The 25,676-nt window shown below is 38.8% G+C and overlaps 8 protein-coding genes across 11 annotated transcripts; 3 read left to right on the top strand and 5 right to left on the bottom strand.

The window, feature by feature from the left end:
• Nucleotides 1-664: 664 nt before the first annotated feature.
• LOC147927791 (uncharacterized) lies at nucleotides 665-5,968 on the bottom strand. 2 transcript variants are annotated; one of them, XM_087484206.1, is made up of 11 exons: nucleotides 5,600-5,968; nucleotides 5,242-5,301; nucleotides 3,269-3,767; nucleotides 2,977-3,180; nucleotides 2,818-2,907; nucleotides 2,628-2,735; nucleotides 2,296-2,547; nucleotides 2,177-2,215; nucleotides 1,789-2,088; nucleotides 1,174-1,692; nucleotides 665-1,096 (listed from the first exon to the last, which is right to left on the bottom strand). In XM_087484206.1, the coding sequence occupies exons 3-11, from the start codon at nucleotides 3,755-3,757 to the stop codon at nucleotides 821-823; spliced, it is 2,277 nt and encodes a 758-aa protein (XP_087340332.1). In that variant the 5' UTR covers nucleotides 3,758-3,767; nucleotides 5,242-5,301; nucleotides 5,600-5,968; the 3' UTR covers nucleotides 665-820. The 2 variants fall into 2 exon arrangements, with proteins under 2 accessions (XP_087340332.1, XP_087340333.1); XM_087484207.1 differs by lacking the exon at nucleotides 5,242-5,301 and having other exon boundaries at nucleotides 5,600-5,883.
• Nucleotides 5,969-7,982: 2,014 nt separating this feature from the next.
• On the top strand, nucleotides 7,983-10,439 carry LOC104739366 (putative serine/threonine-protein kinase PBL5). Its single transcript, XM_010459689.3, has 5 exons — nucleotides 7,983-8,441; nucleotides 8,797-9,035; nucleotides 9,149-9,338; nucleotides 9,426-9,817; nucleotides 9,911-10,439. The coding sequence occupies exons 1-5, from the start codon at nucleotides 8,300-8,302 to the stop codon at nucleotides 10,217-10,219; spliced, it is 1,272 nt and encodes a 423-aa protein (XP_010457991.2). The 5' UTR covers nucleotides 7,983-8,299; the 3' UTR covers nucleotides 10,220-10,439.
• LOC104739369 (uncharacterized) lies at nucleotides 10,181-11,525 on the top strand. Its single transcript, XM_087484214.1, has 3 exons — nucleotides 10,181-10,301; nucleotides 10,663-10,879; nucleotides 11,007-11,525. The coding sequence occupies exons 2-3, from the start codon at nucleotides 10,705-10,707 to the stop codon at nucleotides 11,312-11,314; spliced, it is 483 nt and encodes a 160-aa protein (XP_087340340.1). The 5' UTR covers nucleotides 10,181-10,301; nucleotides 10,663-10,704; the 3' UTR covers nucleotides 11,315-11,525.
• LOC104739370 (uncharacterized) lies at nucleotides 11,455-13,514 on the bottom strand. Its single transcript, XM_010459692.3, has 4 exons — nucleotides 12,952-13,514; nucleotides 12,473-12,875; nucleotides 11,845-12,390; nucleotides 11,455-11,688 (listed from the first exon to the last, which is right to left on the bottom strand). The coding sequence occupies exons 1-4, from the start codon at nucleotides 13,512-13,514 to the stop codon at nucleotides 11,572-11,574; spliced, it is 1,629 nt and encodes a 542-aa protein (XP_010457994.2). The 3' UTR covers nucleotides 11,455-11,571.
• Nucleotides 13,515-13,614: 100 nt separating this feature from the next.
• LOC104759113 (uncharacterized) lies at nucleotides 13,615-15,809 on the bottom strand. 2 transcript variants are annotated; one of them, XM_087484208.1, is made up of 9 exons: nucleotides 15,671-15,809; nucleotides 15,429-15,504; nucleotides 15,163-15,250; nucleotides 14,837-15,016; nucleotides 14,578-14,754; nucleotides 14,331-14,492; nucleotides 14,089-14,240; nucleotides 13,899-13,998; nucleotides 13,615-13,812 (listed from the first exon to the last, which is right to left on the bottom strand). In XM_087484208.1, exons 2-9 carry the CDS (start codon nucleotides 15,479-15,481, stop codon nucleotides 13,801-13,803), a joined length of 924 nt encoding a protein of 307 aa, XP_087340334.1. In that variant the 5' UTR covers nucleotides 15,482-15,504; nucleotides 15,671-15,809; the 3' UTR covers nucleotides 13,615-13,800. The 2 variants fall into 2 exon arrangements, with proteins under 2 accessions (XP_087340334.1, XP_087340335.1); XM_087484209.1 differs by lacking the exons at nucleotides 13,615-13,812; nucleotides 13,899-13,998 and having other exon boundaries at nucleotides 14,061-14,240.
• A 306-nt stretch (nucleotides 15,810-16,115) lies between these two features.
• LOC104739365 (uncharacterized) lies at nucleotides 16,116-17,377 on the bottom strand. Its single transcript, XM_087484215.1, has 4 exons — nucleotides 17,232-17,377; nucleotides 16,883-17,096; nucleotides 16,572-16,729; nucleotides 16,116-16,463 (listed from the first exon to the last, which is right to left on the bottom strand). Exons 2-4 carry the CDS (start codon nucleotides 17,046-17,048, stop codon nucleotides 16,356-16,358), a joined length of 432 nt encoding a protein of 143 aa, XP_087340341.1. The 5' UTR covers nucleotides 17,049-17,096; nucleotides 17,232-17,377; the 3' UTR covers nucleotides 16,116-16,355.
• Nucleotides 17,378-17,778: 401 nt separating this feature from the next.
• Nucleotides 17,779-18,621, top strand: LOC147927790 (histone H4). Its single transcript, XM_087484216.1, has 2 exons — nucleotides 17,779-17,897; nucleotides 18,059-18,621. Exon 2 carries the CDS (start codon nucleotides 18,079-18,081, stop codon nucleotides 18,388-18,390), a length of 312 nt encoding a protein of 103 aa, XP_087340342.1. The 5' UTR covers nucleotides 17,779-17,897; nucleotides 18,059-18,078; the 3' UTR covers nucleotides 18,391-18,621.
• A 275-nt stretch (nucleotides 18,622-18,896) lies between these two features.
• LOC104743177 (calcium-transporting ATPase 1, endoplasmic reticulum-type) lies at nucleotides 18,897-25,119 on the bottom strand. Of its 2 annotated transcripts, XM_087484204.1 has the most exons (11): nucleotides 24,863-25,119; nucleotides 24,222-24,267; nucleotides 23,348-24,051; nucleotides 21,578-23,057; nucleotides 21,357-21,423; nucleotides 21,144-21,265; nucleotides 20,725-21,006; nucleotides 20,262-20,639; nucleotides 20,071-20,180; nucleotides 19,742-19,970; nucleotides 18,897-19,662 (listed from the first exon to the last, which is right to left on the bottom strand). In XM_087484204.1, exons 4-11 carry the CDS (start codon nucleotides 22,982-22,984, stop codon nucleotides 19,078-19,080), a joined length of 3,180 nt encoding a protein of 1,059 aa, XP_087340330.1. In that variant the 5' UTR covers nucleotides 22,985-23,057; nucleotides 23,348-24,051; nucleotides 24,222-24,267; nucleotides 24,863-25,119; the 3' UTR covers nucleotides 18,897-19,077. The 2 variants fall into 2 exon arrangements, with proteins under 2 accessions (XP_087340330.1, XP_087340331.1); XM_087484205.1 differs by lacking the exons at nucleotides 24,222-24,267; nucleotides 24,863-25,119 and having other exon boundaries at nucleotides 23,276-23,527.
• Nucleotides 25,120-25,676: the final 557 nt, after the last annotated feature.

The following is a 25,676-nucleotide window of genomic DNA, read 5'->3' as shown; positions in this document are numbered from 1 at the left end:
AAAATCTATTTGAGTGAATCATAAAATAATGAAATAATATTCATCGACATTTTTTTTTAAAGAACCACAATACATACGAGACTAACCAATATCATTTTATTTTGACTATGTTGTATAGTGGGCAAATGTTTTAATGTTGTTGTCATATCAAATCATCAATAGTATTCTGTGTGGGTTAAAGGCTTAAATGCATAAAATTGTATCCACACTACAACAAATATGCACATTGTTAACCAGAGAAAAACGCTATCATAGGTCTTTGATAGCGTTTTCATGAGCGCTGTTTTAGGGCACTGTTATTATATGTACCCCATATACAATAGCACTTATTACGTATGCTATGTTATAAAAATATAACATAGCTTTAAGAAATTGCTATATTATCAAGATCATAATTTTGAAAAAATTTATACAACATTTGTTTTTTCGTGCTATGTTATAGTTTTATAGCATAGCTCTAATAAACTGCTGTATTATCAAGATTATAATTTTGCAAAAATTTATACAATATTTAATTTTTCGTGCTATGTTATACATATCTAATATAGCTGTTGCGAAATGCTGTTTTATCTTGTTTACTGTGCTATGGTATATTCTTTTATCATAACGTTTACCTGTACTTTTATAGCATTTTCTGATATGTGATTATAGCACACATAACCTGTTTTATAAAATCTCATAAAATCTGATTAATAAACGTCTCAGATCCAAAATACATAACAAAAGTCTCAAGAACATCAGTTTACCATCAAAGTCTCAAGAACATCCAAAATAAACAAGCAATCTCAAGTACTTAACATTACACAATAAAACCATCAGTTTAAGACATAATGACCTTGTTCTCTGGCCAAGCAATGCAGGAGCTAAGTGCATCTTCAATAATCTCTATTTCATCGGATGGCCTCCAAACTTTTACATTTTTCACCTTCACAACATCTATCCACACTTTAACTGCATTAGAACCCAAGCGAGTAAAGTGAACCTTATGTTCTGGATCATTTGTTCCCCATCGTCCTTCAGCCACAACCCTATTCTTTTCAGTTAAATCCATCAACTTGCACTTCTTATTCTCCTTGGAAATAACTTTATTAATGCGCTGCCATGTTTACAATATAAACCATCAGTCATCATATAATTAACAAAAACAACTTCATAACATATGAAAACACTTACTGGAGACTTCCTGAGAGGAGACTGTGATGGTAAAGTATTCTTTATTGGTGATATTGGACCCGTTGCATCATCAACAGGAGACTCAGAACCAGATGCAGACTTAGAAGACATAGATGCAGATTTGGCCTGCGATGCAGCCTTTGAAGCTGTTGCTGAAGTTTTGGACTCTGTAGCAGACTTAGAAGCTGTGGCTGCAGACTTGGCCTTTGATGCAGACAAAGAAGCATGTGATGTAGCATTCTGACCAGTTGGAGTTGAGGGATTTTCAAAATCAACCTTACTCAGGGGCCAAGATACGTAAGCCATCAAACAGTCCTCAAGAAATGACATTTCAGCTGTAGGTCTCCATAGTGATGTATCAGGCTGCTTTACTGAATCCACAAATACTTTAACTGCTTTTGGTCCAAGAGGAATTCCGTTAACCAACGCACTTGGTTCTTGTGTCTCCCAACGCCCCTCAGCAACAATGACGTCACCCTTAGACAAATCCAATAGTTTACATTTGTTTCCTTGTATACCCTGTTAAACACAATCAGTAAACAAATCCAATATAATTAATTAGCATTATAGACAGGGGTAATACATTGCTAACACATTGCTAGAAATTATAAATACCATAGGGGCAATGTCTTCCATTTGGATGTTGTTGTCTACCAGTCTACACTTATCAGTTGGCCATGCGATTATATGTCCAACAGCTTCTTTCATATGAAAGATCTTTTGTGCAGGTCTCCATAGAAATGCATCTGGTTTATATGCAGCTTCAACTAACACTTTGAGATCATAAGGGCCAAGACGACAGTCATTCACTATGTCATCCGGATCAGAAGAAAGAATCCGACCCTCACCAACATTTTCATCAATGTCAGACCAATCAACAAACACACACTTAGGATGTGCTCTTTTGTTTACACTCTGCAACAATTTCATGAGCAACTAAGAATCATAAACGACACTAAGAAGAATCACTTAGCTGATATGAAAAGAAGTAAGAATATGTTACTCTTGCAGCTGAGTTTTCATCCATTTCAGCTTCTGGTCTCTGTAACATAAACAAAAATAACATCAATTTATATTACTCTAACTGGCTGATGAATAGTAGAGAACTCTTAAGTATCTAACCTGATTCTTGATTCTGCCAAGTTCACTTTCCAAGGCATTGACCTGTTTTACTAATTTTACTTGCCGCTCTTCCATTTCAGCCATACACTTGCTCTGCATTTGTAAACAAGCTAATTTGGTCTTACTCATGCCTCTACCCATTGCCCTCAGCCTACCAGAATTGTCAGGTCCTAAAAGCTTGGCGAGGTGATCTTCATCTGGATTTGTTAAAAATGCTGGAGCATCACTTCCACCAATTTCAGCTGCTTTTTGCTGAAAAACATAAAGACAGTTTCAGGTTTTACTAGTCGATAACACACTATTTACTGGTGTACAACTCTATTCAGACTTACAATCAAATCAGCTGCATTCGTATCTACTGGTGTACCATCCTTTTTGGTGCGAGACTTGATCCAAACATCTAGTCTTGTCACGCTGGAAGGATCTTCACTTTCAGCTTTCTGTTCCAGAAAACAAAATTTCAGTAACAGTACAAGCACTATGTATAATAATAAACAACATAGTTGTAGTATATATGCTTGCCATTTCTTCTGTTAGTCTGCTGATCCCTTTACGACTAGTGGTGTGAGGTATCTGATTCTTTCTTTTTGCTTTATATTTCTCACTCACGGCCTAATAATGAAACATGTTAATTACTAATCACCAATCAACTACTAAACAATTATAATCACAAGTAATTACCTTAAATGCAGCACTAGTTTTGAGTTTGACAAATTTTTGCCAATCAACAGGACCAATATTTGGTGGTCTCAAATTCATCCTCTCTTGGTTATTTGCAGCCAAATTTATAGCCTTCACCGTGACAGACTTGTGTGATCGCCACAAATGTCCCATCTGGTGAATCACAGATATCCTTTGCCAATCTTCATCAAGCTCAAACCTTGCCTGCATTCACTTACACTCACACCATAACTATAAAAGTAAACATGTTCAATTGAGAGACTTTTTAAAAACAAAAAAAAATTCTTGTTACCTGAACAGATCTCCAGAGAAGTGTTTTAAGATCTGGACTCACTTTCTTCCAGTTAGGTATGTTGATAGGGATGTGTTCTCGCATCAATGTCCCTACATATGATGCCAACTTGACTGACCCTGGACCAACCGCTACTCCAAGTACATTGTAATCAACTTTCACTCTAACAGATGGATCCTTGGCTAGGTTTTTCATCTTTGTTGGTCCTCGTTTTCTTTTACGCGTAGCAGGCTGCTCATGTTCTTCAGACAACACAAACTCTCCTACTGGTTCTTCTGGTTGCTGTTGAGTTTGTGGTTCTTCGGAATGATGCTCCTCTTCCTCCACATGCTGTTCTGTTGCTACAGGTTGGGCCTCCACATGCTGTTCTGTTGCTACAGGTTGGGCCTCCACAGTACAAATAAACTCAGGTTCGTCATCATCCTTAGACTTTCTCTTTCTTTTTCCTCCACCCTTCTTCCCTCCAACCTTCTTTTTAGTTCCACCCATTTTAATTCACCTGCGTAAACAGAAAATTAATCACTTAGAACAGAAACTTAATCACGTAGAACTTATATAATAGAATACATCATAAAATCTACAACATTCAACAAACATCAACCATAAACAAAAACATATATATATATATATATATATATATATATATATATATATAAATGAATCAAGAATCTACTCTTGCACATATATGCCTTCACAATCAGATCTAGCATATTCAGCTTCATCCATTTCAGTATCCATGTCAACATCTACTGGCAATGGACCAATTATATCTGCATTTCCAGACTGAACATCTTCTTTACTATATCTTCTTGAAGCACCTCTCATAACAACAGACCAACTTGATCCATCTTCACTTGAATAAAATACTTGCTTTGCTTGAGATGCTAGAATATACGGATCCTTCTGAAAGCTTACTTGGCTCTGATTTAAGTTAACAAGTGTGAACCCATCTTCCACTTTAACTCCATTACCTTTTACTGCCCAGTTACATCTAAATATCGGCACATAGAACACATGGTAGTCCAACAATATGATGTCAGTAATTCTCCCATAATATGACACCAAATCAACTACTTGTGAAGTATCCTTAGCACTAGATCTACACATAGCCGTTGCCTCATAATAAACACCACTGTTCTGACTCTGCCTTTCAAGTGAGTATGTGTGAAAACGTTGTCCATTAACTATATAACCAGTATAGGACCTTGCAGTACACCGTGGACCATATGCTAGCCATTTAACTATGTCTTCATGTCCATCAGAAGTAATAGATATCTACAAAATTAAACAGACTAATCAAAAAATTCAGCAGCTTTATATAACTCAAAAACTTCCTCATTCCACTGAGTTGGTTTACTTTGAAATTCATCTACTGACTTCACATCTCCATGATGATACCAATCACTATGCACCTTGTATGCCTCATCCATCCCTCTTATTACAAGATGCTCAACCACAACACTGTTTAACTGTCGTACTACATTACGACAGTCTTTACAAGGACATATTATCATTTCTATGTCACCTAAAGCCGCAGACACATCCCTTACAAATTTCCAAGCTCCACTTTTATAACCAGGATCAGCTCTTCAATGGATAATTAAAGAAAAAAATCATAACTAAAAGAACATCTTAAAGTATCCAAACCCAAAATAAAACCTAATTATGAAATATAATTCCTTACCTGCATAGATGCACCCATGCCTTGTCCAACATTATATGTTATAATATAAATTTTAACCTTTATAGATAAAATAGAGATACATATTATACAAAGCTCACATTAAGCAACAATTCAGACAATACTGCACTACTTCAGACACATACAGATGCTCTTAAACCAATATCTAACTGTGTAAAATCTCACTAATCTAATCACTATTTATACGAATCAGACTCAAAGGACAAAACATAGCAATCACCAATATTCGTGTGTAATAATAATGTTTAACTATTGGTTGAGTGATACTAACCTGTTGTGTGAGTACAGAGAAATGAGAAGCTTCAGTTCCCCAACATTTCAATCACCAACACTTGGGAAAAAAAAAAAATCGTTCAGTTTATGAAGGCGCAAATACTCAAATCCAAAAGCTATTTTTGAGTCAAATCTGTAAATAATCGAACCCTAACAAAACAGATGGATTCGAAACTCCACATTCTCAAAATCTGTAAATAATCGAACCCTAAAAAACAGATAACGAAATAAATCTAGATAAATCGAACCCTAACAAAACAGATAACTAAATCTGACCCTTATCGAAATCAAAAGCTGTTTGAAATCACAAATAATCGAAACAAATAACGAAATTAGGAGGAAGAAGAAAGACATGCCTCAAAAATGGATTCGAGCTATCAATTGCGATGGATATGGAGATTTAGGGCGAAATTGGGGCTTTTCACAAACGGCGAAATTGGGGCTTTTCACAAACGGCGATAAAACTGAAGAATTGATAAGAAATTTAGAAGAATTTGAGCACACACAGAGAATTTAGAAGAAGAAATCTTCTTAGGTTGAGCTTAGGTTGTAACGAGAGAGAGAGAGAGAGTGTGTCGAGTTTTTGGGTTTTTTTTTTATTTGGCGATTAAGTGAATAATTTCACTAAGTATTGGCGGACAAAAGTCACTTTTGTTTCCCGCTACATAATTTTCCTATCATAGCGTTAATAAGATGCTATTAAAAAGTAAGCGAAAAAAAATCTCATCTTTCATAGCAGTGACGGAAAATGAGCTATATCCGTCTGCTATCAATGTACATATTTGTTGTAGTGCCACATTCATATGTTACTGAGTGAGAATGTTGTCAACATCTCTTTCTTTTCTTACGAACGAAGAATTATTAAAATGTTAGGGAAGTAGAAAAAAACATACATGATACATGCATGAAGTACAGCTGAATATAATAAACTCTAATTATAAATCTATATAACACTGAAAATTTACATTAAGAATCCGCACCAAAAGAAATAGTATGACATTTTTCCAATTAAGAAAGCTAAATATAGAATCAAAGTCAAATACAATAACCAATGTGAAACAAAATACAAATACTAATAGGCAAATGTGGTTAAATGCCTAATCAGACGACGGGCTACCGTGGCCTTGGTGGTACACTGAAAATGGAATCAAATCTTTGTTCATTTGTAGTCTTAAAATACTTTTTAGAATAAACAATGCCTAACGTTTTGCGAGGAATTAAGACAAAAATAAAATTTTATTTCTTTCGAAGTAACAACAACTAATTTTTCAACATAGCTTTTACTATATTGCCAGCAAAGGATGGCCTGTCAAATTTTGTAAAAGTCTTTTTTACGGCCTCAAAAGTCAAACGTGTTTTTAATTCTCCTACATTAATTAACAAAAACAAGACAGGAGTTGTTGTTAATGCAGCCTTAAGCCTCTTGTAGATAAAAGAAAATAAATTAATTAATAAAATTGAACATTGGTTTCGTGTACACGTGGCGCCAACAGCTGAAACGCGGTCGCAGTTAATCACTCTGTTTGGGAACCATAAAATAAAAACCCAAGAAAAAAAAAAAGAAAAGCCTTGTTTATTACTAAAAAGTTTTAGGAAAACATTCAAAAAGACAACAAAGCGCGTGGAGTTAAAAAAGTGGGACCTACAGTGACGTCCTTTATGTTTTTTCACACTTTTTTTTCCTAATAAACCAACAAATTTCCAAAACGATGAGTAAATTGGCTGTCTACTATACCAACGACACCCCTCGTAAGGTGGTGATTGGTGACAGCTACACAAAAACAAAATAATGTTACTGTCAGGTGCTCTCTATAACCATATAACTAAATAATAATCTCACCATTCAAAAATCCATACTATTCTAGTAATCTATCGTACCTGTCAAACACCGAGTTGAAAAAAAGAAGTATATAAGAATAAAAAATGATAATTTTAGGTTTGGTGTTCAATTGTACAAAAACTACAATCATATCGGAAACACAATTTCTAGGTTTAGAGTACCAAAACTGGTTCAAAAACATGATCTAATTTCTAATGTATTAGAGCACGTAAATTCAAATAATCGGTAATATACTAGTATGAAGATCTGTCTACTCGAATCACATAAACTCTATACACGGAATGGATATCTATGATAATTGATTAAATTTAGAGGATTTAAAAAATTATTAATGATAAATTTAGTAGTATAAAAATGGTATAATCTTGTAATAGAATTCTGTCAAGTGATAATTTAATTTGCTTAAGTTTGGTATAAAATGTAAGTGCAATCAATAGAATAAGATTTTGTCAAATCTATTTTAAAATCTTGGAAATTTTTATTAGTCTGTTTTTTCTTCTTTTAATTGTTGGAGTAACTAAAATGATGATATCAGATGACACACGGAGTTGATCGCAGTATCAAAAATTATTTTTATCAACAAGTGACATAATTTTAGATTGAGGTTTTAAAATCACCCATAGCTCCATTAACCACACGCCACGTCAGAATCGACGGTGCTTAGTAATCGAACCGGCGGAGCGGTAGATGACAAATTAAAAAGTTGACCAAAAAAGCTCCACAAGTGCTCCTCGCCATTACGTGGCGTCTTCTGATACGTTGTCTTCAATAGTAGCCGTGCGTTTCAGGGAGTAAAACATTTTGTCCAGACGTGGCCGGTTTTGATTAGACGCGTTTATGGAATGTACCGTGAACTTTGTCGTAGTGGATAACTGTACGTTTTCTCTTATAAAATACATATATATAAAAAAGGCGAAGAATTCTCTCTCTGTTTTGTCACTAAGCTCTCTCTCTCTCTCTCTCTCTCTCTCTCTCTCTCTCTCTCTCTCTCTCTCCTTTTTCGCAAATTCTTCTTTCGTCTTCGACTTTAATTTATTTATTTTCTTTTCTTTTCTCTTTCTCTTCTCTTTGATTGTTTTTTTTTTTTTATAAAGTCGTGTTGGGTTTTATCTGGGTTTCTGAATTTTTGGTTCTCAACGAGGAAGGAAGAGGATTAGAGAAGAATTTAAAAGAGGAGAGAAGGGAATTGCTCTTTTGTCTTCTTCAAATTTTATCGATGGGTTGTTTCGGATGCAGTAAGAAACCGACGAGAAAACGATCGGAGTCGGAGACTAGAAATAGGAAAATTGTCGGTGGTGGTGGTACTAGCCTCGCTAAGAGTGATAAGCGAGATGATCAGACTCCTCAACCCACTTCTGGTATCAAGTCCTTCTTCTCTCTCTCTCTCTCTCTCTCTTGCTCTTCCACAGCCTCTTCTGTATATGTTGAATTGTTTGGATCGGGGCTCTTATGTTTTATGTTGTCTGTATCTGTTACATTTGGGACTTGGGAGAGTTGTTTCATTGAGAATTTGTATGACTTTTTCTTGTTTCCTCTGTTGCATGTGTACTATTCACACCGTATGAGTGATGTTGGGTTTTTGAATCGAGTTAGGTTTTGTCTTCTCATGGAGGAGAGACAAAGTTCAAAATTGAGTTTTTTTTTGGTATTGATTTGGTTAAAGTCACACATGGATATGTAATTGATTTCATCATTCCTATGTGTTTGTTGTAGATTCGACAAAGGTGAGTCCATATCGAGATGTAAACAATGAAGGAGGAGTTGGTAAGGAGGATCAGCTATCTCTTGACGTGAAAGGTTTGAATTTGAATGACCAAGTCACAGGGAAGAAAGCTCAGACTTTTACCTTTCAAGAACTTTCGTTAGCTACTGGAAACTTTAGATCGGATTGTCTTCTTGGTGAAGGAGGTTTTGGTAAAGTTTTCAAGGGAACTATAGATAAACTGGATCAGGTACTTGCACTTAGTGTGACAAAACAAATCCCTATCTTTTTTTATTTATGATGAATTGGGTGTGTGATTTGTCAGAGTTTTTTGGAACGGTTGGCGATACTTCCTTCTGCTAGGTTGTTGCTATCAAGCAACTTGATCGTAATGGTGTTCAAGGAATCAGGGAATTTGTGGTTGAGGTATTGACACTAAGTCTTGCTGACCATCCAAATCTTGTCAAGCTTATCGGGTTTTGTGCTGAGGGTGATCAGAGACTTTTGGTCTACGAGTACATGCCGCTTGGATCTCTTGAAGATCATCTGCATGGTATGTTGTAAACTCTCTCTTTTTCTCTTTCTCAACTTGTTTTGTTGGTTATTTAACTTTCAGTGTTGTTTTTTTTACTGTTTCAAGATCTCCCGTCTGGTAAAAAACCTCTTGATTGGAACACTCGGATGAATATAGCAGCTGGTGCAGCAAGAGGTCTGGAGTATCTGCATGATAGAATGACACCCCCTGTGATTTACCGGGACCTTAAATGTTCGAATATTTTGCTTGGTGAAGACTATCAACCGAAACTATCTGACTTCGGGTTGGCTAAAGTAGGACCAAGCGGGGATAAAACCCATGTCTCCACAAGGGTTATGGGAACATACGGATACTGTGCTCCTGACTACGCTATGACCGGTCAGCTCACATTTAAATCCGATATTTACAGTTTTGGTGTAGTCCTTCTCGAGCTTATCACTGGAAGGAAAGCAATTGACAATACAAAAACGCGTAAAGATCAGAATTTGGTCGGATGGGTATGTTCGGTATCTTGACCTGCGTCTAACTATATATAATCTTTACTGAAACAACAAGACTCAAATTTTTGTTGGTCACTGTTTTCTTTACAGGCACGACCATTGTTCAAAGACAGGAGGAACTTCCCAAAAATGGTTGATCCGTTGCTTCAGGGACAATATCCGATAAGAGGACTGTACCAAGCACTAGCAATATCAGCAATGTGCGTTCAAGAGCAGCCGAGCATGAGACCAGTGGTATCCGATGTAGTACTGGCTCTCAACTTCTTAGCCTCTTCGAAATATGATCCGAATAGCCCTGGCAGCAGCAGCAGAAAACACCAATCTTTTCACAGAGATAGAGATGATGAAGAGAAGAGACCGGACCTTGTCAAGGAAACCGAATCTGAAGGGTCTTCATAGGAGAGATCCAGTAAGCGAGTGGTTAATCCTAGTTTTGGCTTTTCACCAAGAAATTGGGGAAATAAATATAAAATCAGCTCAGGTAAATTTTTAACATCTCTTGTGGATGTAAATCTTGACTCGGCGTCTTTGTATGTAGAATGCTTTCTTGTGTAGAAAAAAAAGAAAGAACCATTTGTTTTGGGACATATAATATATACATATATTGAGCAAAAACAAACTTCTTTTGAGACATCTTATAATATTTTCCCATTAAAACTCTGAAGTATTGTATATTGATGAATGGCAAAAGTAGTAAATAGGTAAAAGAAACGGGACTATGATATCGATTCAGATCACGTGATGCAACTTTTCCCGCGTGAGCCCGTTAAGGTTATGCCGTTAAATAGCCAAACCTGATCGAAGAAGGGCTTCACAAATCTCTTCTCTCTAATTGGTTTTAGTGATTCTTGGAAGAGAAGTTAGTTACACGATAAGAGACAACAATGGCGGAAAGATCCTTCTCTCAGCTCCCGATCTCTTCTTCTTCTTCTTCTCACATTGGCAGGAGGACTCAAAACTCCCGGAGAGGGATGTTTCCGGTGTCGGATTATTGGATCCACGCGATTCCGGTGATCGTTTTTCTCTGCTTCTTCACCCTCTGGATCTTTTCACACTCAGGTCCGATTCTTTAAGTCTCTTCTCGCTTTGTTTTCTTTTCTTTTTGGATCTAAGAAAAGATTTTCTCGAGAAAGTGGTGTCAAGAATCTTTCTGATTTCGGTTTTTTGATGGGTTTATGAATCACAGTGAGCTTAGACATGAACGATGGAGAGATAATGTCGATACATCGTCTTGAGAAATCCATGGCAGCCGTGAGAAACGAGTCTCATGTCAGCTTAGCGATTCTTGCTTCCTCTGCTGTTTCACCTGCAGCCTCAGGTCTCGTCGTCTCTACCAATCAGAACCTGACAACTCCTCATCACAACGCTACTCTATCGCACAACGCAACCCTATCTCAGAACGCAACCTTATCTCACAACGCTACCCAATCGCTGAACGAAGCAAAGCAATCCACGGTCAACAAAGCAAAGCAAGCCACACCACACGCCAGCTAAACTCTGACCGGAGATATGTTTCTTCAAGGTGCCAATCTTCTTCTTCTTTCAGTCCATGGACAGAGTGTATAGGATAATACAAACAATGAACTTTTCTTTTTTAGGAATTAGTCTTTTTTGGTTTTGGAGTTCAGATTGTAAAGATTGAAACAATAGTTTTTGCATTTAGGATTGAAAATTGTTGTCAACGAATACAGAACGTTTCCAAAAATCTTTATGAAGAAATCTTTAGTGAGTATATATATCTTTGAACGTTACTACTGCTGAGGATGTTCGAGCTCACTGATCTCTCCATCTGCGCAATTTCCAACCCAAATATACATCGTTTTGTTTCTCCGACTCGGCAATACTCTGCAACAATCCCTCCTCGGTGACTGCAAAACACACAGTTTTAAGATCATCTTCTTTCAAAACCGGTTTAATATCTGATCTCAGCCGGTTATCTCTATTAAATTTCATGTTATTCCAAAAACCAAACCAGTATCACTAAATTTGATGCAAGTTGTTAAAGAGAGTGGATGTGGACCAACCTTGTGCCACCTGAGGTGATCAGGTCGCTTGAGAACGACGACAGAGTCAATCTTTCCAGGTGAATCGAGCCTCCATCGGCAGCCGGGAATACGTCTTGTCTTGTCCAAGTTGTAGTATCCAATCACTTGGCGACGCCCTTCGTCATACTTAGCCGAGTTTAAGTAAAACACGAATGGTCTCTGGCACGGATGCCTCGATACGGGTCTCGTGTTAAATGCGTAACCAATGTAGTCAGCTTTGCGGAACCAGTTGAGGAATGTTCTCGAAGGCATCTCGAGCTCGCGAGGGGATATGATGCCTCTGATTATCTGGACTACGAATCCCCAGGAGACCGAGATGGACCAGAACCGGTTCTGGTCGTAGCAGATGGACTGCTGGAATATGCTGGCTGGGTCAAGAACTGCTGACGACATCAAGTGTCGAAGCGCATGTGCTCGCTTCATCTTCGGGAATATTGGCTGCACAACATCAATGTGGTGCAGCGACACCAGAGGAGCCACCGGATGTGCTCCTAATAGCCCCAATAAGTCCCCATATACATCGTACTGCATACATAGAACCATGTTCTCATCTCATCTAAACCGAAACCAAACCGAAATAACTGAATAAAAGGTTAGTACAAGGCACCTGGTGAAAGCCAGGTTCTTTGGTAAGGGGTACTCCAAGTTCGGTCATACAAGCTTGGATGCGATCATCGCTGCCGTAGAGACCAGGGTACCGTTGGATGCAACGGTCCTGCATCCTCGAGAGCTCGAGGGCTAGAGCGTAGCTAATGGCGAAACCACCACCTCCAAACGCCATTGAGTAAGAGAAGAAGATGTTCTGAACATGAGCCTCCGAGGAGCTACCAACATAGTAGAACTGAGTATGGTCGTACTTTGAGAGGACGTTGACCACATTGTCCACCAAAAACACTGTGTCGTCGTCTCCCATCACGAACCACCGTACACCTTCTTTCCCTAGCCGTAGCGTCTCCGTCACTACTCGAGTTAACCTCACCGCCGATCTGTCCCCAACTGGATGCGTATACCTAAAACATGACTTTTTGATTTGAGTAAGGTTTCTTATAAAACACGTCAGATATTGTAGAGATGAGTAATTAGTACCTGAAGCGTGAGGTGTCTTCGGAGATTCTGATTTCGGGAAGTGGTTCGTTACGATAAGTTCGGACTCTCTTGTCAATCCAGACAACGCCACGAGTCTTACCAGGTCGCCACCATGATTTGATGTACTCTTTTCTCGTCTCCCACAGAACTGAAGACGCTGCGATCCCAAAAACGATGTGATCAAGCGTGGTGTTGAACATCCTCGGTCGTTGCGGGTAAAGAGCGGGGACACGTGGAGGCACATCATCGTCTTCTACTTCCTCCGGAACAACAGAGGAAGTGTTTGTTTGGTCGACAAGGGACAGATGGCTATAGGTAGATGAAGAGGGACGGCAGGTTTTGCGTCCGCCCCCTCCTCCCGTGGTGGAGATGAGAAGCAAAGGGAGGAAGAAGAGGAAAATGAAGAGCCATGGCAGAGGAGATCTGAGGAAGCTTAGATGAGATGTCCGAGAAGCGTTGCTGATGTTGTGGTTTTGTGTCTGGTTTCTTGGGTGGTGATGATCTTCAAGAAGTCTGTTCTTAGGGTTGCTCAGATTGGTGTTGGAGCTTGAACTGTTTCCCATGGCTAAATGGGAAGAGAGGAGGAAGAGATTGATACTACTTTTGTTTTGTTTTTGTTTTTCAATAAGATTTTGTTACATCACTTAAAAATTGAAAAGGAAGTTTCGGTGGTAACAAGCTAAATTTAGCTAAAGAGAAAAGGTCTCTTCCGAATTTTACTGCAAGAGCATGACCATGAACCAAATACTAAAACAGTAAAACTGCAAATTATGTGTTCTTACATTCATTACTTTCAATCATCATAACTTGGAAACAAAATTGGTGCAGTGATGCAGCAAAAGTAACCAGTCAGTGCCTTGTCTGCGAAAAATAAACAGTACATTGTCAAAACACATAAGAAATGAAAATAATTGATAATACAAAGAGTAAACAGTAAAACGATTTACCTTTCTTTTCTTGAAACTTCCTCCCCTTTTACGGGGCTGTTCACCATCTTTGTCCAAGAACTTGAATTCATCCATAAAATTCTCGGTTAGTCCAAGCAACCTGATTCAGTTGAACATGCGTGCATATTATTACATAAGGACCAATCAAAATATCCAGACATTTCAGTTTTCAACCAAAGCAGACACATACCCGCTGCTTGATTTCAAGCGCTTCTCTCTCCTCTTATCCTCTTTAGTTCGAGGTGCCCGAGTGAAGAGCTCTTCTTCTGCTTGTTGTTGCCTTTCATATTGTGTTATAAACTTCTTCTGCTCCCTGCTCTCAGCCCCATAAAAGTCTCGGATCTGTTTATAATATACATTCACCCATTTAGTTCTAACATCAAACTAATCGCTACCAATATCAACTGCAAAGTTAGTTTTCTTCCAGCCTACCTCTTCAGGCTTGTCCTCGAGATCATCCAACACATCTTTCCAGTATGTATCTTCAGTGGCTCTTAAAAAGTGCTTCTCTTTTCTGGCAGCATTTCTTTCTTGCTTTGATGTCTTATCATCCATAGACATAGGAGCGAACTTCGGCGGTCGGTAAACACCATCCTACATTATTTTCCGAGACAAACAGGTTAATGAAAAGAACATGCAACATATCTCTTCACAAGTGTTGGTGGATAGTAAAGTTCACCTCTTGATCATCCTCAGTTTTGTCAGCAAGTAAGTCTGGTTTAGGCTTATAATTTGAAAGATCTTCAGATTCTTTGGCAGGACCAGATCCTTTTCCCTCGGCTAGATCTGTCGCAGACCCACCGGCAGTAGTGAGCTTCTGAATCTGGTACTGAAGTTTTTTGTCTATGGGACGAATCTACACAAAACAAAAACAAGCTTTAAGTACAACTCTACGACTTGTAGGGTGGTTTAAATTGGAAAAAGACAAAGATGCAAACCTTTTCTAGAAACATTCGTATCTCCACAAGGCTTGTTACAACAGGATGGCTATCAATAGATAATCCTTTTGTTTTCCTTAGGAGATAATATACAAGACATTGGCAATAACTTAGAAGTAACAGATGCTTAGCTTCTAGGTAACTTATCCCATCCGTGGTCGGGAAACTGTTTGCTTTTACCTAAGATTTGCAAAATTGATAAAGTCAGGATGCAGATGTCACAAAACGTGAAATTACCACTCAGATATATTTAGCCATCAATTCTTCGTAAACCAAATAAGAATCCAATAATATGTTAAAGATGCTGTAATACAAAGACTACATACCTTAGCAGTGAGATCCTCCACTTTGCTCCTAACCACATCTAAACCATTCTTCATTTCTCTCAACACAGTTGCTAGCTGTGGAGCTTCCCTGAGATGGTTACGATAGCAAAACGAGACCAGTTAAAAAACATGAGGCATAGCTCTAAAAAACACACAAGTTATTGAGAATTGAACTGACTCATTCCTTATTTTGAAGCTATATTCTTTTGGCTACAAGAGAGAACAATCTATGTTATCTTCTTCAAGATGGGAATAGCATAACTTACTTCTTGATTTTATCGACAAGGCCCGGATTTGCAATCTCCTCCATGATTCTCATTCAAAACTTGACAGAAGATAAGTCTGTGAAAAAAAAGGAAAACAAACCTAAAATTTTCAGATTGTGAATACCAAATTTGATGAAAGTTCCACGAACAGAGCAACTATCTCTCTAGGTTAACCGATCTCCGAGGAGGACACAGGACACCACATATAGCAGCGAAAGAGAGGCGACGAAGTAAGAACTCACCGGAGATAGTGAACTTGACGGCGACAGAGAGAGAAAGAGAATCGATTAAAGGTCACCCGGCGGCACAGAGACAATTGAAACCCTCCCTAAAAATTTTCCGACTATAACAAAGGTTTATGTGATTTAGCTTTAGGGCCCAATTAGCTTTAAGGCCCAGCCCAATAAAGGCGGCTGATCTTACTAATCTATCTATATCACACAAATCACAGATTTCGCCAAAATAATCAGTTTTCGTTGAGAATAAACACAGAGTTGGTGCTTTGATTATTCTTCTGATCTCAACTGCAGCTAGTAAAAACTATTTGGCCTTATAAGACTCTCGGCTAAACCACCAAATCTTCCATCTCTGCCTAAAACTACTTCATAAGGTGTAATAGCCGTCTGGCCTGCTCTCCCGTTTTATGTTAGTCTTAACTTGGATTATGTAGGAAGACAACAGCTCTTCAATCAACTGGACCAACATGTTGTCTCGAAATAAACATAATAAAGAAAATGTGCATATAGATAAGAAACATTTGCTAATGCCAAAATACAAGAGTCACAATCATTGGACAAGTTCCAAAGGACAAAATAACAAAGTTTTCTTCAGCCTCTTGAGCACTATGCGTTATTTCATCTTACTCCCAAACCTCTGCGAATAGACTTGAGCTTACTACTCTGGTTGCCAAAAGAAGAGCAATGGGTTTTACATACCATTAACCATTCTCTTCATCTCAGCTGATCTTCTAGGATCCGCTTCTTCAATCGCTCTCTCTGTCAGCACGTGCTTTATGCGACACATTGATCTCCTCACCTATATTGGTGGGGGGAGGATGCAAACAAAGTTGACATTCATGTCCCATAATGATGAAAACATCTTTTCATGACATATATCAACAACCACTTGACCAAATCGAATTACCTTTGGAATGCGTTCAGGGTTAGGAAACTGCATGTTCTGAGCTTGAAGCATCTGACGCTGAGTCATCAACATGTTTTTCTCTTTAAGAAGAACATACCACAGCTTCTGAAGATCCTCCCATGACTTGAGACGCAGTTCTGAAGCTTTCCAACCTCGACCTTAACCACCAAATGATTCCACACATTAACAAAAACAACAACTAATGTCCTTTACAATCTATAAAAATTCTACTACTACATATCAGATTTGATAAAATAGTCAGAGTTATCATATTCATCAAAATGCATAAATGAATAAGGAGGAAAGCATACCGTAGACAACAGGCTTATCTTCGTCCTGGTTTCTGTCGAACTCAAAGAACTCTTCCAGAGGGTTTTTGGGAGTACAAATCGTCGAGGCAGCTGCTGCTGTAGTTGACTCCGATCTCGCCGATGCAGCAGCCAAGAATCTCCTTCCCACAAATCTCGTTATAAACATGGTAACAACACAATTCCTGAGAGGTCACAGTTTATATAATCTCGTGACCTACCAAAGATCATCAACAGCAGCAATCAGAAACACAATAATCGAGACTGGATAACAAAATGTTAGTGCAAAAATTTCTACACAAGAAGAAAGTAATCACACATCTCGCAGAAGAATAAATAAGAGAACTCTCACCTGAGGTAGAGAGAGAGAGAGAGAGGAACACAGTGAGAGACCAGTTTCACGGCGACGGTGACGGCCACAAAAGAAATATGGAAAACCCTCTCTCGACGTTTTTTTCCGAGAGACGATAGTTTAGGGCCTAATACTAACTTTTGATTATTGGGCTATCTTTCCTTTTCTCTTTAGGGCCCAATAAGGTTGCCTTATCCAAAAAACACTTGTAGTCTTTGATCACAAACTAAACCAAAATTATCGGCCAAATGTGTCATTCTTTGTGTATGTAAGAAGGCCAGAGATCCAATTTCCAACGTGTACTTGTAGCTTCGTCTCGACTAATTGGGCCTAGTATTACAAATAAAGCCTTTTTAGATAGAAGAAATCTTGGTTCTGTTCTGTTGTTGGATGAATTTCACACAATTTTCTTCTGAGAATGACGAAAACATCTACCACCGTCGAATTTTGAGAATCAACGATCCATATTAGCTGTGAAGCTTTCACGCGGATCGCAATCTTGGTCCGTTGAAAGAGGATACATATCGAACGGCCATCAATCATTCTTTGGGTAGGCGCCTCTCATTTATAAATGGACTCAATCCACATGTCTTTGTTGAAATAACATCTTTGCTATTATCATTTCATCTTTAGAGGTCTCATAAAAGCTTTTGATCAAATCATCAGGTTGGTTTATATATTTACATCTCTGACTTGCTTAGCCAAGATTTTCATCTTTTCTCAATTTCAATTGTTCGATTGTAATTTGTGGATTGATCTGGAAAGAAATCTCGGGTTTCTCTCTGTGTTCTTACTCTTTCTTTTGGTCTTCTTCTTCTTGTTCACAGATCTCTTTTGGAAATCGGAGATGTCAGGAAGAGGAAAGGGAGGGAAGGGATTGGGAAAGGGAGGAGCCAAGAGGCATAGGAAGGTTCTTAGAGATAACATTCAAGGTATCACCAAGCCTGCCATTCGTCGTCTTGCTCGCAGAGGTGGTGTCAAGCGTATCAGCGGTCTCATCTACGAGGAGACCAGAGGTGTCCTCAAGATCTTTCTCGAGAATGTCATCCGTGACGCCGTCACCTACACTGAGCACGCCAGGAGGAAGACGGTTACCGCCATGGATGTTGTCTACGCCTTGAAGAGGCAAGGCCGCACTCTCTACGGTTTCGGCGGTTAAATCGATTTGGGAATTAGGGTTCGCAATGTCTTGTTTCTGGGATCCGTGTTAGCTATGGTTCGATTAGTAGTCTTAAAAAAAAAGTAAATCTAGGAGTTTAGCTACTGCTTTTGTTTTTTTTCTGTTGTTATGTTTGTTGTTCTTAGCCAATGTGAAGTGATGATGATGTAGTTTAAATCTTTGCAATCTTATGCTTTAGAAAATCTAATGAGAATGAACCAATTTGCTCAATTTTTCTTCTTCTCTCGGTATTTAGGTTCGTAAGGTCAGATCTAAATCAGTTAAGCTACCACTTATTATTGATTTAACTACAGTTGAATCTGTTTTTTTGACTCGACCTTTTTTTTTTTATAATCAATCGATTACCGGGATTGTTCTCACATGAAGAGAGATAGATTTGTACTGCTGCACTGATCTGAGTATGTACCTCAAATCAAAATCACCCAACCAATAACCAAACTGGTGTATATAAGATTACGCAAGTGAATAAGCATAACAATGAAGGATTGGTTGAAACATTCATCTCTATTTCGGGCTCTTTGTCCATGAACCAAATGAGAATCAAGTTAGGAACATTTTTCGCAAACCAAAAATTATTGTTTAGGGGAGTTAAATACCCAAAGCGACAAAAGTTAAATTTCAGCTAAAACTACGAGTCTAATAATGTAATGCTTTTGATTGGGATTCTTACTCCTCCTTTTGCTTAACAGAGGGAGTGCGACGTGAGTAGCGGTAGCCACTGGTGCATCTTCCTACAAACTTGAGCACTTCGTCTATCAGAATCACCGGAAGCGATACAGCCAGCACCAGCAGCCACTCATTCAAGCTCAGTGGCACTATCCCAAAGACCTGCGCCAAGAATGGAACGTATAGTATCACAAAGTGGAGCCCAAAAGAGACCGCCATTGCCAGGAGCAGCCACGGGTTCACCCACGGTGGCATCGTCACCAGGCTGCCGTCTTCTGAGAGTGCGTTTAGGGAGTTGAACATCTCAATTGCCACCAACACCGAGAGGGAGAGTGTGGATGCCTTGATTTTCCCCTGCTGGAAATAGTCGCAAGGGTTTGAATCGAATGAGAAAGTCTGAGAGCCTGCTGTGAAAGGAGACACTTTGAAGCCTTCCCATGAAGAGCATTGGCCCCAATGTGCGAGCTGCGAATAGCTCACAAGGCTATGACCGTCTTGGCTCAAGTCTATGCCCATGAAGCTGTTGTGTGTGTACCATATGATGAATACTCCCACTGTTGCTACTCCCACATACATTCCAATCACCTGTAGGTATATTACCCATAATAGTCAGTTAGAAAAGCCCAAGAAGATGAACAAGTGATACAAATCGGTTTTTGCTTACCATATAGCGGAAGAGGATCCAGGCAGTGATAAGCGAGTCATCGCTCCTACGAGGAGGCTTCTTCATAATATCCTTGTCAGGGGGGTTGAATCCCAAAGCCGTAGCTGGAGGACCGTCTGTTACAAGATTCACCCACAGAAGCTGAACTGGAATCATGCCTTCTGGGATTCCAAGAGCAGCTGTCAAGAATATTGATGCAACCTCACCGATGTTGGAAGAGATCATGTACCTTTTATTCATCATAGTCAGATATATAGGCTTAGTATGCATAACTCAAGCAACCAATACGAAGAGGCATATATATGTGCTTGTAACATTAGAAGACTCACCTGATGAAGGCCTTCATGTTATTATAGATGGACCTGCCTTCACCAACAGCTGCAACAATTGTGCTGAAATTATCATCTGCCAACACCATGTCAGATGCCTCCTTCGCTACCTGCAAAAACCCCGGAGCTTTAGAAAACGGACAGAGCTATAATCATACCGTGGTTGCAGAAGGGAGAAGAGGGACAATTACCTCTGTTCCAGAAATGCCCATAGCCACACCAATATCAGCCAACTTCAGGGCAGGAGCATCATTGACTCCATCTCCAGTCATGGCAACCACTTCTCCATCATCTTTAAGTAACCTGACAATCTCTTGTTTATGTTTGGGTTCAGCCCTCGAGAACAAGAGCCCTCCAGTCTGTCTTAGATGATTCTTCTGATCTTGAACATCCATAAATTCTTTTCCTGTCAAGCTTCTTGAGGAGATATCTTCACCTGCTTCAAATACGCCAATTTCACGACAGATAGCTTCCGCTGTGCTCTTGTTGTCTCCGGTAATAACCATGACCCGAATACCTGCTGTTCGGCAGTCTGCAATGGCTTGGCGCACCTCTTTCCTTGGGGGATCCTTCAAACATTGGAAAGGTAGAGCATGAATAATCGCCAAAGAGGAACAAGACAGAACCAAAAATATCATGGTGACCGTGTCTCACCCTTAGACCAACAAATCCAACGAATGTTAGATTGGATTCGATAGAAGAATAATTGGACGGGTTGAGAAGTTGCTGGTGAGCAGGATGGTCTTCACTGCCATCATAAGTAGCAAAACCTGAGGGAACATCTGAGTACGCAAATCCGAGACATCTTAATGCACCCAAGGACATATCATGTAGGCTTTGTAAAATAAGATCCTTTGAGTATTGGTCAAGTTCGTGAACGGAACCATCAAGTAACTGAATACGTGTACTTCTTTCCAATAAATTTTCTACCGCACCCTGAAAATTTTGAAATTGGTGACTTAGATGCTCAAAAATGAGGGGGACATGGTTTTCTTGACTAATAACATCCATTTATGAGAACCAAAGCACAAGCCATATAATCATAGATATATACTAAATGATGAAAAACAGACCTTAACCAGTAGCAGTTTCTTTCCTGAGATGGAATCCACCATAACTCCCATTGATTTCCGGTCACGGTCGAACTCAAGAGTAGCAATCCGTTGCTCTAATTCACTCCATCGCCGACAACAACCTTTCATAATGTTAAAAAAAGGAATATACAGAAGTTTAGCATCTCTAAAATTTTATCAACATGAGTAACAAATTAAACTCACAATACATACGTAAGACATCGCCACTAGACGACGCTTTCATTAATCCTTCGGGAAATCCCATTTTCTCCACCAAAACCTGCTCAATGAAACAAACAACACCAATAGAAATAACAATGCAGATTAAAGCACTTAACACATGTTGAAATTGGACAAAAATGAACAAAATAAATCTTTTAAGTCTGTTTAATTAAGAAGAGAAAGGTGCAAGCAAGTTGAGTTGACCGTTTTACCTTCAAAGCTGCCTCAGTAGGCATGCCCCTAGACACAAACTGCTGATCAGATTGCTCGACACTAGCATCGTTGCATATGGCAGCAATTTTGGCGATCATCTGAAGATTTGAATCCATCCGAGGCCAATCTTCAATCTTTCCATCTCGAGGATCAAATGAGGTCCCCTCAACATTGAAAGATCGAAGGGTTCCAATCCTAGAACCCATAGCAACAAGCTTTGAAACAGCCATCTGATTGGTTGTCAGGGTTCCGGTTTTATCAGAGCAAATTACAGTAGTGCATCCAAGAGTCTCCACACTGGGTAACTTCCTAACCAGAGCATTCTTCTGCGCCATCTTCCGTGTACCAAGAGCCAAACATGTGGTGATAACTGCTGGGAGACCTTCTGGAATCGCAGCAACCGCCAATGCTACAGCAATCTCAAAGTAATATGTGCACTTCTCGAAGGAGAACTTAAAGTTTCTGGGCCAGCCATCAACATACTCCCAGGAAAGAAAGTACTTGACATTGATTAGCCACACTAACGCACAAATTAACCCAATGATCATAGTCAGAACTTCACCGAACTCATTAAGTTTTTTCTTCAGAGGAGTGTCTTCCTCATGTTGTGCAGCTTCCTGAATTTGTGAGTGAACCCTTCCAATCTCCGTATTCATTCCAGTGTCTGTAACTAAGCATATGCAGTTACCATTCACAACGGTGGTTCCAGCAAACACCATGCATTTCTTTCCTTGAATATCAGCATTCTCATCAACAGGCTTGGTGGTTTTGCTGACTGCCTCACTCTCTCCTGTTAAGGACCCCTGCTCGATTCTCAGAGTTGAGCTGATAAGAGCAACCACACGCATATCAGCAGGCACCTTATCACCAACCCTTAGTTCCACAATGTCGCCAGGAACAAGCTCCTTTGCAGGCAAGCTAGAAATCTTAGTGCCATCACGCATGACAGTAGCTTGCTGAGACTGAATCTCTTTCAAAGCTTCCAAGGCCTTCTCGGCATTAGTTTCTTGCCAGATCCCAACAATGGCATTAACAATCAAGATGAGAAAAATGACAAGCGGCTCAACAAAAGCGGTGATACCCATCTCACCACCTTCGTCGCCATCAAAGAAGGCCAAGACAAAGGAAATAACAGCGGCCGCCAAAAGAATACGAACCAATGTATCATTGAACTGCTCCAATATCAGCTTGACAATGGAAGTGCCCTCAGGCTTCTCTAACTCATTCAAACCATAGATCTGATGTCGCTTCAACACCTCATCAGTACTCAGCCCTTTCTGACGACTAACACCGAAATGCTCTTCGCATTCGCCGACATCGCTAGCCCAAGCAGGAAAAGTATCTGAATTAACGGGTGTAGAATTTAAGCTCTCCTTCTTGCCGAGATCTTTTGATCCTTTCCCCATGGATTCCCCACTCGCAGCAGAGACAGATTCGTTAAATTATGCTACGGGAAATCGCCAAAGCCTACTGGTTCTACTGCAATTATCCATCAAAAATAAAAAATCATATTGAGAACGAATATTATACAGACATGAGAAGAGATCCTCTAAATTGCTGAGAAAATTTCGCTCTAAGAAACTCGATTAGAAAACTGAAAATTATCATCATCAGACTGGATCGACGAATCTAAAGAGAGAATCAGTCCTAGGCTATAAAATTCAAAGGATGAGATCTAAAATCAAGAGAATGATTACATGGTACAAGAGAAACGCAAGCACGGAAAGGATCAATCAATCGAGTTGGAGAAGATGGTGAAGTAACGTTACCCAAATCAATTCGGGAGCTAAGAGAGAAAGAAAACTTCCCGCTGCAAGCAATCGCAGGGACGTTCTGACGAGGGTGACGTCTATCTGATATATTTTCTTTATTTAAGCAGATGCTGTTGAAAGCCCAATCAAAATTGGTCACTGCCTCAGACTCAGTCAGTAGTATGATATATTGCTTCTACTCATTCTAATATTTTTGGGCCTATAAATTTTACATTGACATACTAAGAGCATGGCCATTGCACATCCTCAAATGAGTCTCTATCTTTTAATAATATTAAAAATAATATTAATCTCTTCACACTTTGTTTTTAATTTTTGTCTTCCCATTAGTTATCTTTGGGTGTCTAATTTTTTTAAAAAAATGTGTTTAAAGTCTAACATCCATACTTAATAGTTAGGAAAATATAAAGAAGACACACAACAATAATCACAGGAGATGCAGCTCTCGACATTTGCCAAAAGAGGGTGATCTTTAAATGTATGGGAGATATCAAAAGGAGATGTGGAGGCTCGTGGAAGCTAGTTTTAAACTTCTTGCTAGCTGGTGAGTTTGGTTGCAGGCGGGAGAAATCACAAGCACTTGCAGGTCCTGGTCATAGCATTGCCGTGACATCAAAGTTGCAGGCAAGAGAAATCACAAACACTTGCAGGTCCTGGTCATAGCATTGTCGTGACATCAAAGGGTGTTGACTTTACCAGAGCTGCAGAAGCAAAACTGGACACTGGTAAAGGAGAAGAGGCAAATCAAGACTGTTTTAACTAAGCTTTGTACAATGTAAAAACAAAACTCCTAAAGTGAGAGAATTTACACACCTCTGTTATGAACAAAGAAACAAACGAAACTGAAGACAAAACAAAAGAAGAACAAAACCTCAAGTTATAAAGCAGACACTCGCCCATGCTTCTTCTCGGATTTCCTGGGAAGACAAGAAAGACAAATAGTTTAAACAAGAACTAAACAATACAAATAACAGAACCAAACAAAAGGCAATTAAACATAACCAAACAATACTTAAAACTGAACCAAACAAGATTCAAAGTAGACTTAAAACAAGAACCAACTGAACATCACTCAACTCTTTTCTCTTTTCCATTAGACTTAATATTGTAAACTAAAACATAGGATTTCATAGAAACGATTCAGAGACAAGAACCAAACATAGTGATAAACAAGAAAGAAACAAGAACCATGGTCGTACGTTTTCTTTGTCAATGCAAAGCGAAAAAGTTGTTTCTCTGCAAAATCAAGTACAAAATCCACTAGATGTGCAAAAATGAAATCTACAAATAGATAATAGATTATAATGAAACTGAAACCGTATAGTGATAATCACTCACACCAACAGAAGATTAAAAAACTTGTACGCATGCATTACCACTACAATGATAAAAGTCACAATCAAACGAAACAGAAATTAATCGCAATTGAATGTTGAAAAAGGTTGCAGGATAGTAGAGAAAAATGCATAATAAACCCAAAATTAAAAAAAAAAAAACCGATCAAAACAAAACCTGAGTTCGGCTAAGGAGAATCGATCTCTAGATCTCAAGAAAGAAAGCCACATGATTTGTTCAAATCAATCCTTTGAAAGTTTTTTTCTGGATCATCCTTCACTCCCGAGGAAACCCCAATTCCATGATCCTTGATTTTGATAAATCGATTTATGCGAATAGTTTTTTCTTGTTCGTATCGGGAGAGAGGAGCTAATGAAGAAAAGGAAAAGGAAAAGAAAAAACAAAACAAAACAAAACGTATCCAATGAATTATTGACACGTTTCGATGCCTCTAAGTATCTAAAAGGGTTTAGGCACAGACCTCTTGATAATTACGATTAAAACATTATTTTTAAAAAAATTATTATTTAAAAAATAAGAGACATCCGAAAGGTATAACCAACGGGCTTGCTCTAACAAGTTACTTAGACCATGATTACTGGGAGTAACTCTCTCAGATACTCTTATTAGAAAATAATAAAAGGAAGAGAGAGAAGGAAAAAAAGAAAGGAATCGTTTCTTTCCCAAGTCACTTGAGAATCGATTCTCAGAACAAGTGTGACATGTGTCACTTGTTAAGTGAAACAACAATGAGGAAATAAATAAATAATAATAATTTATAAAAAAAATATTTTTTTTGGTTTTTTTGAGAAACGTTGAGTCGTTCTCGATTAATGATGCTCTTAGGCCATCATTAATAAAAGAACACCAAAGGTGTTCTTAGCCCAAAAGAATTATAAAAATAATGAATAGTGGTTTAGAACACTTTTTTTAGTTCTTGATGTAGAACTGATCTAAGTCCAGTTCTTATTTGACGTGGCTTCATGTGATT

This window comes from Camelina sativa, chromosome 14, assembly GCF_030686135.1.
Source record: "Camelina sativa cultivar CO46 ecotype springtype chromosome 14, ASM3068613v1".
Classification (NCBI taxonomy): Eukaryota; Viridiplantae; Streptophyta; class Magnoliopsida; order Brassicales; family Brassicaceae; genus Camelina; species Camelina sativa.
The sequence above is the reverse complement of the archived record's forward strand: the minus strand, read 5'-3'. Positions and strand labels throughout refer to the sequence as shown.